We start from the raw sequence: 16,436 nt of genomic DNA on the forward strand, positions 1-16,436 counted from the left end.
TGGGCCAGAAGTTCTCCAGACTTTCCATGGAGCTTAGAAGGGCCAAGCAAGGACCCAGAAACGTGGCACAATCCAGGGAAGACCAAGCTTGGTAGAGGGGAGCAGTCTCCCCAGAGTCTGGAATTGAGGCCCCTATTCCTGGTTCTGCCTGCAGCCCTGGTGAGGCTTGGGACCTGTGAGGAGGAGGCCCAGCCTTCAGGAAGCCCCTGCCAAACGCACTGGAGCCTACCCCATGGGCCAATTTCTCTCACCCAGGAGAGCTTTATCCCAGGTTACTGCTTCCGAACTCCCAGACACGAATGACACCTGCTATTCCAAAAGTATAGAACTCTTTATTATAAACCCAGGATAAAGAAGAGAAAGGACAAACATAGGTATATCTCAGCTCTCTGAAATTCTCACAGTGCATACAAAACAGGTATGAAAGGTACTTTTTTGAAATTGTTTAAAAATAATCCCCAAGATCAAAGTGAGGATAAGTGCACGGTTAGCGAAGTGCTTCATCAAGATCATGTAGAGAGGGGCCTCCGGTCCCTCCAAGACCTTGAGGAAAGGTACCTTGCCCTAGCCCTGGCTGGGTGTGGAGCAGGAAAGATACATTTCCTATTAGATTTAGGGTCCTAGGGTCTGCCATGGGACAGAAACCTGAGACCATAACATTTTCTCCCCCAGAGAGAGCTTGAAGATAACTAGCACACAAATCCCCTGGGAGGGAAGTCTGCAGCTTACTTGCTCTGCGGGTTCAAGCAGTTGTTTCTTGCTCTGTGCTTCACAGAGGGCATAAATGCTGGCATATTGGGTTCTTTCCAGAGTTAGGTTTCAATGAAGAGGGAAAAAAAGAGAAAAGGAATATAAGCGTGTCCCACCTTTGTCCAAGCTTAGGCCCCCTCGGTAGTTATTGAAATACAGCTACTGCCACTTCTTCCCACCCTACTTAGTTCTCAGGTGGAGAAACTGAGGCCCAAGATGTGTGGACATGTCAGGGCTGCTTTCACTGGTCCTCTTAGTGCCAGCTGGCTCTGGATTTCACTGTGTTGGCAGATAACCCCGCACGTGGACGTGCCCCTTGCAGCCACTGGTTCCATGCAGGACTTGAAATGCAACATCCACACTGTGCAGAGTGGCTACGGATGTGTCTGTGGAGTCGGCATCTCGAAGAACTGAGAGGCAAGTGGAGCTCAGACTACCCCTACAACTGCAGGAGGAAGCAGGGGCAGAAGTACATGTAAGGGCAGACAGACATATGCACACACACCCAGGGTCCCATGGCAGTCTTCAGGGCAGGGACAGGGCCTTGGCGAGGCGAGTCCAGAACCAGGACTTGGTGCAGGGGTTGGTGTAGTCACAGACGGTGATGAACCGCAGGATGCTGGGGAACTCTTTCTTCATCGCCTTGTACTTGATGGGGATCAATCGCTTCTGATGGGCACCTGCAAGCCAAGGAGTTCCAAGCTAACATCAGGCCCTCCCCCCATAGTAGTGGGGTGATCGGTCCCCAGCCCCGGGGTTAACAGCAGCCCTCCCCTCAACGAAGCACCCCTGGCACACATTCACTCACAGAGAGAGCACTCATGTGCACATGCACTCAGGTGTACAGAAACCTACATGGTTCCTTGGTGCTGTACCCATGGCCCTTGGTGAGAGATTGATGGCATCCTGAGGTCCCACCCACCCACCCCTCTGTGGCAAAGGCAATACTTACCTGGAGAGAGGCTGAGTGCAAACTTAGTCTGGAAGTCACATTCCTTGCTTTGTAGGTAATCATCAGAGACAACCACCACCATCCGCCGGCACCTAGGGGAGAGTAGGCAGGCTGCAGGCACTGTGGCAACCTAGTTCGGCATATTCCCCCCCCACCCGCCCCCAGGGAACTCAGGAGGAGTCCACTGTGCCCAGGCTAGACAGGGCCTGGCTAGGAGAATCCCAGCATCTGGATCTCTTGGGCAGGGCTTTATGTACGCCCCCCCCCCCCCCGCTTGCACCCCGGCTACTTAGCCAACCTCTTCTCAATAAGCTCACTGGCAATGGACCAGACACAGGTGCCAGGCAGGACATCACGGTCGGACACACACAACTTCAGCCGATAGTTTGTCTGTTCCAGCTGCCGGATCATCTCCTGAACAAACTGGATATCGCTGGGGCAGTAGCAGATGAAGGCATCAAAACGCTCGGGCATTTGCCCTGGGTGCAGAGCACAGGGGTGATGTCAAAGCTCTACAGAGGAAGAGCCCAGCCAGGAACCCCCAATCTAGGTGACCCTGGTCCTGAACCCTACACCAATCCTGAGGTGACTCTAAGAGAAAGTGCCCTTCCTAGGAGAGGAAAGATGAGTGTCTCTCCCCCACCTCCCTCTGCAGGGGCCAAGCCCTGGGTTGACCATGAAACAGACACATAATTTCACGAGTCTCATACCAACTCAGAGAGAGGATTATTATTATTCCCATTTCTTAGGTAAGGAATTGGGGAGATCAGAGAGATTAGGTGACTTGCCCAAGGGGCCACAGCCCATCTCCTATACTTTTAACCCAATATCCTATGATCCACTTGTCACAACTGGGGAGCAATATTGGATCCTTACCTAGGGGGTCATCAAGCATGGTGATGCCTCCCCGCTCTGGTGTCCGTGGGTCACTGCTGTCTACAGCAGGCACCTGTAAGGGCTTCTCAGACTCCTCTTGCTGCTGTTTCAGAATATACTTTTGGCAATCCTCCTCTGCAGAGAAGACACAGGGTGTGGCAGGGGCTCCCCCTGTTTGTCCCATGCCTCTACCCCCAGTTAGGATCCAGCTCTTTTCCCACTCCCTTAACTATGTTGTGCTCCAGGCCTTTTCCAGCACACTGGTGCCATCCACAGTTCAACAGCTCTGAAAAGTTGAGTTCCCATCTGGTTCTGACCATCCCAATAGGATGTCATTGGTGTTCTGGTCATTTGGAAAGTCATCATGGTCAGGTTTGTGTCTTTCTGTCCCTTTGTCCTGGTGCTCCCTCCTAGAACTCCTGAGAATAGAACCCAAGGTCTGCTTGTTCTAGGACCCACCGCCGATGGCAGCGGGGTACTGGTGTGCAAGAACAGTTCGCGAGACCCAGTAGTTATGTGCAGCGAGGGCAGAGGCCCCAGCCAAGCAAGATGTGTCATCTATAGGCCACTGTTCCTACACTGTGCATGCATGTTATGTGTCACCGAGGGGCAGGAAGGGCTGCATTTCCCAGGGACCTGAGATTTAAATGACTGTCAGCTTTCAATCCCTCACCTGCCCTGTTGCTCTACCTGAAGCAGTCCTGCCTCCCCCACAAAGGACCCTCATTCTGACTCCTGGCCCTACGTGAACGCCTTTACCTCTCTCCAGCCTTCACCCCCTTTCTCCAGCTCCTATCACCCCACTGAAAGAAGGAACTGGTCTCCCACGGTGGTATCACCCCTGCAAGGCTACCTCCAGCGTCCCCACCCCACCCCAGGCAGAAAAGGAGGGCTTCTCCAGGGGAGGTTAGATGCTGAGGCTGGGGAAGGTCAGCTCTCCCCACCCCGCCCCCCACCGCAGGTAGGAGACCGGAAGCGCGCGCCTCCTCACCGATGCTGGGCCCCAGTTCCACCAACACATCTTCGCGGCCCAGCTTGGTGAGCAGCTCAAGCAGACGGCCCACCGAGGCCCCAGGGCGTCCCTGCCAGTCGTCCAGCAGCTTGCCCATGGGGTCTGCGTGCATCTCTAGATGCCGGATCTCCAAGTACTCGAAGCCCATCTCCTCGGCCAGCGCGGTCCAATCCGCCGCAACCTGCGTCCGCACGTTCAGGAAGAGCGATAGGCGGCGCCGCACTCGCACGTTGAGAGCAGCCAGGGGCAGGGAGGACGTGGAGCAGACCAGGGACGCGGACTCCGCGGGGGAGACTTCTGCGGCCATGGCGGGATACCCCGGAGCCTCAGCGCTGTTGAGTCGCGTAGTCCGAGCTTCCTCCTTCCTTTACCACCACTCCCGCCCCCGGCCCCGCCCCGCCGGTTTCTGTTTCCGAGAAGCACCGCCCTGCACTTGCATCTGGAGCCCTAGCAGCTGTGTGGAGGTGGGGACGCCCCGCCTCCGCTCTGGGGGTCTGGGGCAACAGGTTATATGCGACCCGGGAACCAGCCGTGGGAGGTCTGTGGAGGTCCACCGGCCTGGCCTCCGGGGTCTAGTGCGGGTGCGGGAGGGGCGTCACACGACCCTCCTTTGGGGGTTGTAGGAAATAGGTGCCTTGCTCTTTGGGATCTGGTAGAATCACGTCCTTTCTTTTGGGGATCTGAGGGGTTCATATGGTACTGCCCTCCAGGATGGCGGAGAGGGGGCAAAGGGGGAGACATTCCCCCCACTACACCCGTCCCTAGATCTCTTGGGAAGGCACATTCCAGAGGTGAGGTGGAAAAGGGTGTACTCCCTTCTGAAGTCTGAGGCATGCCACAGCCCTGCCTTTGAAAGGTGGGAGCCCCTCTGGGTTGGGGGTAACAGGGCACCCTGGCCTTTGGTGTCTAGGAGAGACCCCCTACTACTCTCTCAGGTCGAGGGAGCACTTTACCATTGGAGTCAAGGGGGCACCTGGCCTTGCTCTTTAGAATTGTTCAGGGGCGGGAGGTTGAGAAACACAGTCCTGACCTAAGAAGCTCTGGGCTTTCATTCCGTAGGTATTTACTGATCACCTAGTAAGTGTCAAGCATGTTGCAGGCACCCCGGATACACTCGGTGGAGACCCCAGCCTAGTGTGGGGGGTGGGCACTGATTAAATAAACCCAAACCACTGTAAAATGGGTAGGTATGTGCCACTCTCCTTATGAAGGGAGTTTATCACATCTCGGCAACTTCATACAATCTGTTCTCCTACAGATTGTTCTCCTACAGAAAAGAGTCCCCAATTCCCTCTGTGTTCTCGAAAGACTTCCCGGGACAGCGCAAGCATGTCAGGGTAAGGGTCTGGGGCCTCTGGGGATTATTTAAGACTCTCAGCTCGCGTGCAGAGATCCAGGAGACAGCAGAGAAAACTGACAAGTGGAAAGAGGAATTAAAAGTCCCTGCCTCTTTCCCAAGCGGGAAGCCGCCGATGGGCGGGTTGGGGCGTGGTGCTGGCCGTCTCCCTCTTCTTGGGTTTGGTAGCCTGCAGCAGGCAGGGTTATAGGGGAAACAGCCCCGGCAATGGCGGACTTTGTTTCAAGATACTGCAAGGGCTATGCAGCTCCTGGGTGGCTTAGTCGGTAGAGCTTCTGACTGCTGGTTGCAGCTCAGGTCAGGATCTCAGGGCTTACAGATCTAAGATCCAAGTGAGGATGCTGCTAATTGTGGAGTCTTAAGATTCTCTCCCTCTCCCTCTCCCCTAGCTCATGATTTTGGGCTCTCAGTGTCTCTCTCACAAATAAATAAGTAAGAATTGTTTAAAGCTTATTTATTTATTTATTTATTTATTTATTTATTTGAGAGAGAGAGGAAGAGAGCCCCAGAGAGAGAACAAACAGGAGGGGAGGGACAGAGGGCGAGACGACTCTCTACTGAGCAGGAAGTGCCATGCGGGGCTCGATTCCAGGACCTTGGGATCATGACCTGAGCCGAAGGCAGACGCTTCCCAATAAATATAATCTTTTTTTTTTAAGATTTTTTTAAAAGATTTTATTTATTTATTTGACAGAGAGAGATCACAAGTAGACAGAGAGGCAGGCAGAGAGAGAGAGAGAGAGAGGGAAGCAGGCTCCCCGCTGAGCAGAGAGCCCGATGCGGGACTCGATCCCAGGACCCTGAGATCATGACCTGAGCCGAAGGCAGCGGCTTAACCCACTGAGCCACCCAGGCGCCCCCCAATAAATATAATCTTAAAAAATAAAGACACACACAAGCCACTGAAAGGACTCTTCAGTAGGCAGGACTGCAACGGGAAAGGTTTCCGGCCGGCATTTCTGGGCGGGGCTTGGAAAGGGCCCCCTCCTGGTTGGCAGCCTTAGGCTACGGCAGGCGGGGCTTCGGGGCTTTGAGGGGAAAGACTCTCCACCAAAACAAGAGCTCTGCTTTAGGTGGTCTGATTAGAAGAAGGGGGCGGGAGCTGAGGTAGACACCCCTTCTGGTTGGCGGCGACTTTAGGGCGGGGCTCTGGGCAGAGTTAAAGCCTCCTGGTAGAGTGGGTTCTGCGCCTGCGCGGAAGGCGGTCTGTAGCTTCTACTGTGTTCCCGGCGGAGTGGGGGCTTAACTGGGCCGAGAGGCGCGATGCAAAGGCTGCAGGTGGTGCTGGGCCACCTGACCCGCCACCCCCAGTGTCGGGGAGAGCCGGCACCGGAGGCCGCGCCGTGCTTGAGCGGCGCTCCGCAGGTTTCGGCCGAGGACGTGGTGGTGGTGCACGGTCGGCGCACTGCCATTGGCCGAGGGGGCCGCGGCGGCTTCAAGGTGAGGCCCCGGGGTCCGGGCGCCCGGTGGAAGACGGGGGGCCTGAGCGGGCTGGGGTCTGGCCCCTCGGCGCCGGAGGGGGCTCCGCGCCCGAGCTGTGACCACTTTGTGTCTCTCGGGTGGGGGGGGGGAGCGGGGGTCCCGGGAACCTCGTGCACTGGTGGCGGGGGATCACGAAGGCGGTGCCTCTCGCTGCAGGACACCACCCCCGACGAGCTTCTCTCGGCCGTCATGACCGCGGTTCTCCGGGACATGAAGCTGAGCCCGGCGCAGCTGGGGGATATCTGCGTGGGTGAGCACATTCCCCGAGCTCTGGGCTTGGTCCTCCTCGCCCTCCATCCGGCCAAAGCCCTCCGCAAACACCTCTTCACCCTCCAGGCATCTTCTAGGTGCTTTCACTGAAAGGAATGTCAAGGGACCCCATGCAGTGAATTTAATCGTTTCTTCAGAGCCTACCCTTTCCTCCCACCTCCAGGCACTCTCTGCCTCTCCACCCCTACCCAAGCACGTTCTGCCTGTTAAGTATGATGGAGAGCAGCGATCTTCATGCCATTCTAACACCCAAGCTGTTGGCACAGGAGTTTGCAGACACCGTAGGAGACAGGGTTCTCTAACCCATCCTGCCTGTGCCACCACAGAACAGAAGGACCATCAAAACCGTGAAGTTCAGCCCCTCACAGATGGAGACACTCAGTCCTGGGAAATTAGCAGCAGAAATTGGACCTGAAATCCAGAGCCTCTTGACATTCTCCAACCTTTTACCTCCAACCCTATTCCTCTGGCCTGGAAACAATAGAACATGGCCAGACTCCTATCAATGGGTGCCATCCTTAGGTGGGGCATCACTCTTCTGCCTCTGAAATGCCAGCAGGTTTGGCTGAGGACACTTCAGAAGGTGTGCATTTTCAGAAATTCATTTTCCTGACAAGACCAGTTTGTTTGCGAGCTTTGCGTTGCAGTCTTCCGTCCACGTTTCCTTTAAAGGCAGGCACCCAGCCCTCCCGCTGTGCATTGATTTGGAAAAGCATGGTCCAGGTCAAGGGAGTCTGTGACTCCTGCGGGCAGGGTTTAATTGTATGACCAGGGCAAGGTGCTGTATGACCAGCTCCTTGAAATTCCAGAGCCCCAGTGGAGCCTGCTGAGGGCTTGTGTTGTGGAAGAAAGATCTGGAATGTCCTCTCTCTAGTATTCACAACTGTACCTGAGTGTCTGGAACACTATCTGGCACTGAATAAAGGTTTGTTGTCCACAGGAAATGTGCTTCAGCCGGGGGCCGGAGCAATCATGGCCCGAATTGCTCAGTTTCTGAGGTAAACTTTTCTAGTTCTAGCTGTGGGTTGGCCATTTTGATTCTTGAGTAGGCTCAGGCCCCAGGGACCTCAGCTTATGAGTGGTTGAGTACCAGACCCAGATGCAGCCAGGGTCCTTGACACCCTGCTTTTGTGGACACTATCTTTCCCCTACTTTGGCATATCCTTGTGTTTTTTTGTTTGTTTTTGTTTTGGTTTGTTTTTTGTGTGGGGTTTTTTTTTGGTTTGTTTGTTTTGTTGTGTTTTTAAAGTAACCTCTGTGCCTAGTATGGGGCTTGAACTCAGGACCCCGAGATCAAGAGTGTGGGCTCTACTGATTGAGCCAGCCGGGTGCCACTCCCCTACTTTGAAGGAAGTTTGTATTATCGGTGCTGAGCCAAGACTAACAGGGCCTTTGGGACTAGAGCAAAAGCTCTCTGGGGCCTGATGATTTAGCCAAAGTCAGCTGTTGCTTGCCTAAGCATGGACTCTGTCCTCTTTTTGCCAGGCAACTAACCAGGAAGGCACACTGAAGGGTGACTTTGAGCTTTTATTTTTTTTATTTTCTAAAGATTTTATTTATTTAACAGAGAGACAGAGATCACAATTACGCAGAAAGGCAGGCAGACAGAGAGGGGGAAGCAAGCTCCCCGCTGAGCAGAGAGCCTGATCCCAGGACCCTGAGATCATGACCTGAGCTGAAGGCAGAGGCTTAACCCACTGAGCCACCCAGATGCCCCAACTTCGAGCTTTTAAAACCTAGTTGAGCAAGCTGAGACCTTCAAGACATAGTTCATCAGCAGAGACCTGGGGATTCGGCACAACCCTGGGGTGAGGGGTAGCCCTGGAGGGGCCCTGGGAAACTTGCCCTTCACCACTTGCTGTCCCAAGACAGGGGAGGAGTGCTTAAATTATCGTCATGTATAGATTTAAGAACCACTTTGCACTTCCTACTACCTGGAGAAGAAATAATAGGAACATTAGCTAGTGAAGGAACAGGAAAACTGACAAAACCTTTAGGGACTGGGACAGGTTCAGACTGCTTAGCGTGGAGTTCAAGGACTCCCTCGATCTGGCTCCAGACGTAGCATCCAGCCTTATTTCCCAGCTGTTTATTTGCCTTGACTTTTACTCTTTCAGCCCACCTGTCTGCCCACTGTCTTCCCCTTGGAGTGGTGTCCCTCCCTCCTCTCTCTGCACTGTTATTGCAGTCTCTGCCAGCTGATCCATTGTCTCTGCTGGTCAGCCTGCCTCTAGGGATGTCAGCATCCTTCACAAGGTGCTTTGTATAGAGCAGGTTTTTGGTGAACTGCTGGTGGATTGGGTGAAGAAGTGGTAACTAAGTAGAAACTAGCTAGTAAGGAGTTAGGAGACCTGGGAGGGATTATACAGGCTGCATGAGCCTAGGAGGCTACCCACCTGAGAGGCTCTCACCAGGGCCTGGCCTGGGCACTACTCACAGGTTGCCGACCCTGGCTACACACCAGAGCATCTCCAGAGCACATTCACCCCCTGAAGTTCTGAATCCAAGGGTCTGAGGAAGGGCTGGGGATTTTTCCAGGGTTCGTACCCTTGGTCAGGGAGGGTTACATCAGGAGGGACAGCCCCACCAGCTTCTCAGACTGGTACCAGTGTGGAAACCTAGGGGAACACCCCCAAACAAGGGATGTTAGAATACTTGGTACCCATCAAGGGTTCTTTGTCCAGCGGGGAACAGACCTTCCAGAGAGTGGGAACTTAAAGGGTTAGCTAAAGGGGCGCCTGGGTGGCTCAGTGGGTTAAGCCTCTGCCTTCAGCTGAGGTCATGATCTCAGGGTCCTGGGATCGAGCCCCGAATTGGGCTCTTTGCTCAGCAGGGAGCCTGCTTCCCCGCTTCTCTTTCTGCCTGCCTCTCTGCCTATTTGTGATCTCTATCAAATAAATAAATAAAATCTTTAAAAAAAAAAGGGTTAGCTAAATAGTGGTAAGGCTGATGGTTTCTGGCCTCATGCTTGAGACGTTCATTCATCCATTCATTCATTCATTCATTCATTCATTCTTTTTTAATTTTATTATTTTTGCCCTGGTTTTCTGACCCAGCAACAGATCCCGTTCTCTTACTATTATTATTTTTTTTTTTTTGAGGAAACGGATGTATAGTTTTCCTTTTCTTTAATCTTCAAAGGGAGAGAAAGAAGGATCCTTGTGGTCCAACCAGTTTTCCTTGCCTTTGGGCTGTTTTTGACCTTGGTTAAGGAGACTCACAGGAGGAAAGAACATGTGTTGTGGGGCCCTGGGGTACAGGTCCCTGCAGAGATGGGGTCTGCCCAGTAAGGATCTGGCCTAGAGTGGCGACAGGGCTGTTGGTTTGTTCCCCTGGTTTTTGTATCCCTTGCTGGGGCAGTCTTATTGACCAGGAGCATAGGCCTGCTTTCCATGAGAGCCTGGCAGAGGAGAGGGGGCTGACTGTGGTTTCGCTTTCTGTTTCAGTGACATCCCAGAGACCGTGCCTTTGTCCACCGTCAATAGACAGTGTTCATCTGGGCTCCAGGCAGTGGCCAACATAGCTGGTAAGTTATGAAGGGGTGGGTGCCCACTGCTCCAGCCTGGCCTTGGTCCTGGCTCCACGGGTTTAGGTCTTAAGGTCTACCTTACCTGGGTCTTACCATCTCTGAGGCTGGGGCTGAGTCCCACTTAGAGACCAGGTGGGGAAGAGGCTCCTCTGTTTTAGAGCAGATGGACTCTGATAAAGAATGTTTATGAAATGCTTTTGTTGCAGGTGGCATCAGAAATGGGTCTTATGACATTGGCATGGCTTGTGGGTAAGAATTTCTTTCTGCCAGAGCTTACTAATCAACGTCTAACAATAAAACTCATTTTCATGTCCTGAGTTCTCAGGGGCCGTAATGACAGGATTCTCCCTTGGCCCTTCTAGGCAGATGTCTGGGAGTAGATTCCTACAAATTCAGCTTAGAAGTAGCCCCCAGCTCTGCATGCTCAGGAACTGCTCACACCTCTCAGCACTAGTGCGGAAAGGGAATTGGCTTTTAAAAGCTTGCTTTCTTGGGAATTTGTCAGGCTGGAAAATGCAAGTATTTTGAGAAAATAGCGCCCTTGGATTTCGTTCTGTGGCCCTATGATGCTATTGAGGTGTTGCAGTTTGGGTTGCCTGAAGCCAGGGACAGTTGTCTGCTATGTAACTAGTCTGTTCATTTTATGAGGCTGTGGGTCCCCCTGACCCCCTCCTTGGTACCATGGTGGAAACTTGCAGTTGCCTGCTGGGCTCTGAGGGGCATGGTCAGATCTGCGGTGGTTTGGTCGCTGTCAGCTGTGGCTCTGTCTTCAGCTGCAGCACCTGGAGTCACAGAAGGCATACAGGGCAGTGCCTCCAGGGAGGGGAAGGGCCCTGGGACCCCGTCTGGGGTGGGCATCTGGTATCAGAAGGCAGGCAAAGCCAGGACTCTGGCAGGCTCTGGGAGGCAAGCAGCCCCAGGATTTTGACACGTTCTCTCTGCCTTTCATTTCCACTTTGGAGCATTTCTTGGAGTGTTGTTGGGCTGTCTCAGGGCTGTGCTGCCTGGCACTGGTTGTCTGCGCTTGTAAACAAAGCCAGAGACCACACTGCAGAGCCTTGGGCCAGGCAAGGGCCACTGCCAGTCTGCCCTTGGATTTCTTTCATGGTCCTCTGTCTTCCTAGGGGTGGGACAGGTATGGATAACTTGAAAAGGGTGGAGTCTTCATGAGTTCTTGAGAGGGCATCTGAGTCCCCAGGCAGATTAAAGACTATGTTTCTAGAGTATTGAAGGTCTGGGCCAAGACTGTCCCCCATAGGCTTTGATCATGAAGAGGAGCCCCAGGGCATCCTGGTTGGGAACAGGCTCTGGGGCCAGACATCTAAGTCTGGATCCCTGCTGAGTGACTATGGACAAGTTACTCAGCTCTTTGGGCCTCAGTGTCCTCATGTATAAAATAGGGGAAAAAGACCTCAGTCCTGTTGACGTTGATATTAAAGGGAGTCGTTGATAATATTAAAGGGAGTAGTAACAGCAGCTATCACTCTGGGATGTATGTCATGTGACTGATGCTGTTGAAAGCTTTCTAATATCTGAACAGATTTTCAAATAGCATAGGGCATGTGAAAAGCATTCAGAGTTACATGTTATCCCTTGAGGCCCTATGTTCCTTGAGGGCCTTTTTTTTAACCTTTATTTGAGAGAAAGCACATGCGCCCGAGCCAGGGGGAAGGGTGGGCAGAGGGAGGGAGAGAGAGAAAACCAAGCTGACTCTGCACTGAGTATGGTGCTGGACTTGGGGCTCGATCTCATGACCCTGAGATCAGACCTGAGCCAAATCCCAGAGTTGGACACTTAACTGACTCCTCCCCCCCAGGTGTCCCCCCACCCCTACCCCGGCCCCTTGAAGGCCTGTTTGACAGCTCCAAACTGAGATCTTGCCTTCCAGAGCTCCTAGCACCTCGTGGGTGCAGATCAGATGCCCTTTGATCTATGGCTTTTAAAATACTTATTTCTTTTACCCTCTGAACCTTTGCTGCCTGAGGGCAGGGCCCAGGCTTCCTGGATGTGGCCCGCACTAGGCGGCTTTGCCAGGGAACCACGTACTGGCCAGCTGCAGGAGCATTTGCGCAAGAGAAGCACAGCCCTGCCTGGGAGTGTGGACTGTGCATCGCTCCATCCTCGCGTGGGGGTGGAGGGGACCCAGCAGCCCTGCACGGCCAGCTCTGCCTTCCTGGCCAGTGCCCTGCCCAGGGTTCCAAGACAGCCTGCTGGATTTCCCAGGGCCTGCTGCCTTTTTCCTAGCACTCGCCAGAGGCATAGCTGTCCCTGGGGGAGTCCTGGGAGTGACCACCCTCCTCCACTGCCTCCTCAGGGTGGAGTCCATGTCCCTGGCTGACAGAGGAAACCCTGGAAATATTACTTCACGCTTGGTGGAGAAGGAGAAGGCCAGAGACTGCCTGATTCCTATGGGGTGAGTTTGCCCCCTCAGCTCCCTTCCTGGCCTGGAGCAGGCGCACAGAGACTTGGATCATCTTGTGACCTCCCGGGGTTGTTCTGCTTTGCTGGGACATGGGGATGGGACTTGCGGCCCCTGACTTCCCTTTCTTGAGGCCTCCAGGTCCTCTGTGTCTCTAGGTTTCTGGTCATGGCCCAGCCTGTCACTCCCACCCTGAGGGGCCAGTTGCACAAGGAACGATGGCATCTGCTTGCCAGAGGCTTGGAGGCCCACGAACTTGATGTGGAAGGGCTTTGATTTGGAACACGCTGGCGCGGGGTCTTGGGCCCTGTCAGAGGCAACATCACAGTGCCTTGCATTTCCTCGGCACCTTAGCTGTGCAGCCAGCATCACTGAGCCTCTGGCCATCCCCCAGGTTCATAAGCAGGGCGTCATGGCTCCCCTGAATGTGAGATTTGAGGCTAAGAGAGGGGCAGTACCCTGGCTGCCCCGACATCCACTGACCCTATCTCCCGGGGAAGTGTCTAAAGCCAGAAGGCCAGGTTGGAAGGCCTGGCTGTGTCTCTGGGCTTTGAGAGTGGGCTTTAAGGTCTGGTCACAGTGAGCAGAAAGCCTGGGGGTGGCCTTCCCAGAGAGCCATGGGGGCCTTCCTCTCCCCACCTGAGAGCAGCTTTTCTCAAGGCATAGGGGAAGCTGGCGAAGAGTAACTGGTTAGTATTCCCGCCCATTCCCTCATCTGCCCCTCTACTGGGCTGGTCTTTCCAGTGTAAAAGCTTCTCAGGATCCGGCCAGCACTCCTGCCTCCCTCTCTGTGCCCCTACACTCCACCCTAAGTCATCTTCTGTCTCTATGGCGTGGACTGGCCCTCCTGTCCTCCTCTGCCTACAGCCGCAGGGACTCAGAGTTGCAAGCAGAGCTCTGCAGCCTGGCCCAGGCCCCCAGGCTGCTGGACATGTCCCCACAGTGCGCGCTGCTTTTATTTTAGGATAACTTCAGAGAATGTAGCTGAGCGGTTTGGCATTTCGCGGGAGAAGCAGGATACCTTTGCCTTGGCTTCCCAGCAAAAGTGAGTGCCTTTTGGGATGGGGTGTGTAAGGGGCTAGAGAGAGAGAGACTTTTGAGGCTGGATTAAGTGGCCTCAGGTGGAGCTGCCCTTAGGCTACAGCTGGGCAGTGAGTGGTTTCCAAGCCTAGTGCCTGTCGGGAGGGAGAGGTGGGCAGGGACCGGAGATGTGCTGGAAGTACACTGACAGCTCTTCCATGTCCTTTTACTGTCTGTTCACCCCAAGTCTCTCCCTAGCTGGGCTTCAGTTTCCCCGTCTATTCATCAGGAGTGTGATGAGGAGCAGGACTCTTGATTGTCTGTGGTTTGGTGATTCGACATGGCAGTCACAGGCTTCACTAGATAGCCTGGTTGTGGGGCCTGCACTGCTGGGGACCCTGGCATCCCAGCTTCTGGACCACCCGTGTGTCTGGGGAGCATCAGAAGACCCCTGGGGGCTCAGGCCTCTGGGCAGGGGCAGGCTGAGGTTGACAAGCCCCAGATGCCCAGAGAGGACAGCAAAAGAAGGGAGGGGGCTTCTCTGAGGAAGTGGTTCTTAGGCACCTGGGGTCAAGGAAGCATTTGAAAACTGGAATCTTCTGCAGGGGAAACCCTGGGCACCGACATCTTGCATATGATTGTAAAGATCACCCTAAAAACACTTTGTGCTTTTGTACTCTTTAAATAATAAGATTCATTAAGTAATTTAGTGTATGTCATTTTACATGTTTGGAAACTGGGGAATAGATGAAACTGAGCCATTGGGATGGAGCAGACAAGTTGGAAAAACCCAGCACAGATATTCCTGGGGCTCTGTCTTCAATTTGGCTCAGTCCCTCGTGGGTGAAGGGCTCAAAGGGGGAGGTATCACATCTAAACTTCCCCTTGCCCTTCAAGGTTGGGATTGGCCAAGATCTGAAGATAGGAGGCTGAAGGCCAAGAAGGCCCCATAAGGCTTCAGGTCTCCCACTCCCAGGCTGGGAAGCGGGGCCCTCAGCAGTCGCTTACAGCTCTCCTGAGGCAAGCGTGTCCCCATGTTTAGGAGTCTGAATTACTGTGTCTGCCCCAGTGGGCAGGGGCGGTAGAGGCAGTGGGAGGGACCCCTGGAAGGAAGGGACCCCTGAGAGGAAGGCACCCCAAGGGAGCCTGAGCCTGGCTGTCCATGGTGCTGGCAGGGCAGCCAGAGCCCGGAGCAAGGGCTGTTTCCAAGCTGAGATTGTGCCTGTGACCACCACGGTCCATGATGACAAGGGTACCGAGAGAAGCATCACCGTGGCCCAGGATGAGGGTATCCGCCCCAACACCACCATGGAGGGCCTGGCCAAACTGAAGCCTGCCTTCAAGAAGGGCGGCTCTACCACAGCTGGTGAGACTGGGCTGGGGGAGGGCCAGGAGGGGCCGTGTCCTGCGGGGTGTTCTCTGGGAGCCTGGAACCTCCAGGCAAGGTGTGCAGGTGGAGCTCCTCCGCCTGCCCTGACGCGTCCTAACCCCTACGATTTGCCTCTAGGAAACTCCAGTCAGGTGAGTGATGGGGCAGCTGCCCTCCTGCTGGCTCGGAGGTCCAAGGCAGAAGAGTTGGGCCTTCCCATCCTTGGGGTCCTGAGGTCCTATGCGGTGGTTGGGGTCCCGCCTGACATCATGGGCATTGGACCTGCCTATGCCATCCCCGTAGCTTTGCAGAAAGCAGGTAAGGCGGTTTCTTCGAGATCTCTCTGTTTCCCACTCCTGCCTCTCGTGCTGTTGCCGCTGTGGGGGGAGGTCATGTGAGTGCCGCCGAGTGAAGGTGGGCCAGGCTAGCCTCCTGACCCCCCAGCCCTTCCTGACCTCACAGCCGGGACCCACCTGCCCATGTGGATTAGGCATAGCAAGCAGCCTTTAGGCCATGGCTGGGATGGGGCCCTGGGGGACAGAGTCCTGCCACGGGGACACTGAGTCAGCTCAGGTCTTCTCCCCGTGCCCGCAGGGCTGACGGTGGATGATGTGGACATCTTTGAGATCAATGAGGCCTTTGCAAGCCAGGTGAGCTTTCCTTTTTCCATGTTGCCTGGGCCCAGGATGGCCAAGGAGGAGCCCGTGGGCATGGGATGCAGGGGCTGGGGAGGGAACTGTAACTGATGCTCTGCCCCCTCCCAGGCTGTCTACTGTGTGGAGAAGCTAGGTCTCCCCCCCGAGAAGGTGAACCCTCTTGGGGGTGCAGTGGCCCTGGGCCACCCGCTGGGCTGCACTGGAGCTCGACAGGTCATCACGCTCCTTAATGAGCTGAAGCGCCGTGGGAAGAGGTAAGCTGGGGTCACTGAGGGGAAGGCACACATGCAGGTGTGCTCTGAACGGAGGACACAGGGCCGTGACCCCTATTCTCCCTGGGGGCCAGCGAGTACTTGCCATCCTGGGTGTGGCCTTCAGCGGGCAGTCTGGGAGCCCTACAGGCCCAGAGGTCTGTTGAGAGTTCGGTGGGGAGGACTTTGCCCTTGGTGCCTTCACCCAGCCAACACAGTCTTGCTTCCCTAGGGCCTACGGGGTGGTGTCCATGTGCATCGGGACCGGGATGGGAGCAGCTGCTGTCTTTGAATACCCCGGAAACTGAGCAGGGCCCCACTGAGTTCCGCTCCAGTGTCAGTGGCAGCACTGGGACAAACATGAGCACTGGTGACACAATACAGGTGTGGCTGAGGTTCAGGGCTGCCTTCTGCCAGGCCACCCAGGTCACCATGTGGGTCCTGGGGATGAGGAGTGCAGCGGACAATAAATACATATTCTTATCTTGGTGGC

At 54.8% G+C, this 16,436-nt stretch overlaps 2 protein-coding genes across 5 annotated transcripts; one reads left to right on the top strand and one right to left on the bottom strand.

The window, feature by feature from the left end:
- Positions 1 to 310: 310 nt before the first annotated feature.
- Positions 311 to 3,970, bottom strand: MYD88 (MYD88 innate immune signal transduction adaptor). Of its 4 annotated transcripts, none has more exons than XM_047740519.1 (5): positions 3,570 to 3,970; positions 2,579 to 2,713; positions 1,992 to 2,181; positions 1,703 to 1,745; positions 311 to 1,430 (listed from the first exon to the last, which is right to left on the bottom strand). In XM_047740519.1, exons 1-5 carry the CDS (start codon positions 3,895 to 3,897, stop codon positions 1,410 to 1,412), a joined length of 717 nt encoding a protein of 238 aa, XP_047596475.1. In that variant the 5' UTR covers positions 3,898 to 3,970; the 3' UTR covers positions 311 to 1,409. The 4 variants fall into 4 exon arrangements, with proteins under 4 accessions (XP_047596475.1, XP_047596458.1, XP_047596450.1 ...); XM_047740502.1 differs by having other exon boundaries at positions 1,703 to 1,794; positions 2,020 to 2,181; positions 3,570 to 3,968; XM_047740494.1 differs by having other exon boundaries at positions 1,703 to 1,794; positions 2,001 to 2,181; positions 3,570 to 3,965.
- Positions 3,971 to 6,125: 2,155 nt separating this feature from the next.
- ACAA1 (acetyl-CoA acyltransferase 1) lies at positions 6,126 to 16,426 on the top strand. The gene is made up of 12 exons (XM_047740621.1): positions 6,126 to 6,387; positions 6,586 to 6,679; positions 7,640 to 7,697; positions 10,146 to 10,225; positions 10,435 to 10,477; positions 12,543 to 12,641; positions 13,612 to 13,692; positions 14,843 to 15,033; positions 15,175 to 15,354; positions 15,631 to 15,686; positions 15,801 to 15,946; positions 16,176 to 16,426. The coding sequence occupies exons 1-12, from the start codon at positions 6,211 to 6,213 to the stop codon at positions 16,249 to 16,251; spliced, it is 1,281 nt and encodes a 426-aa protein (XP_047596577.1). The 5' UTR covers positions 6,126 to 6,210; the 3' UTR covers positions 16,252 to 16,426.
- Positions 16,427 to 16,436: the final 10 nt, after the last annotated feature.

This window comes from Lutra lutra, chromosome 1 (genome assembly GCF_902655055.1).
Source record: "Lutra lutra chromosome 1, mLutLut1.2, whole genome shotgun sequence".
NCBI classification, from domain to species: Eukaryota; Metazoa; Chordata; class Mammalia; order Carnivora; family Mustelidae; genus Lutra; species Lutra lutra.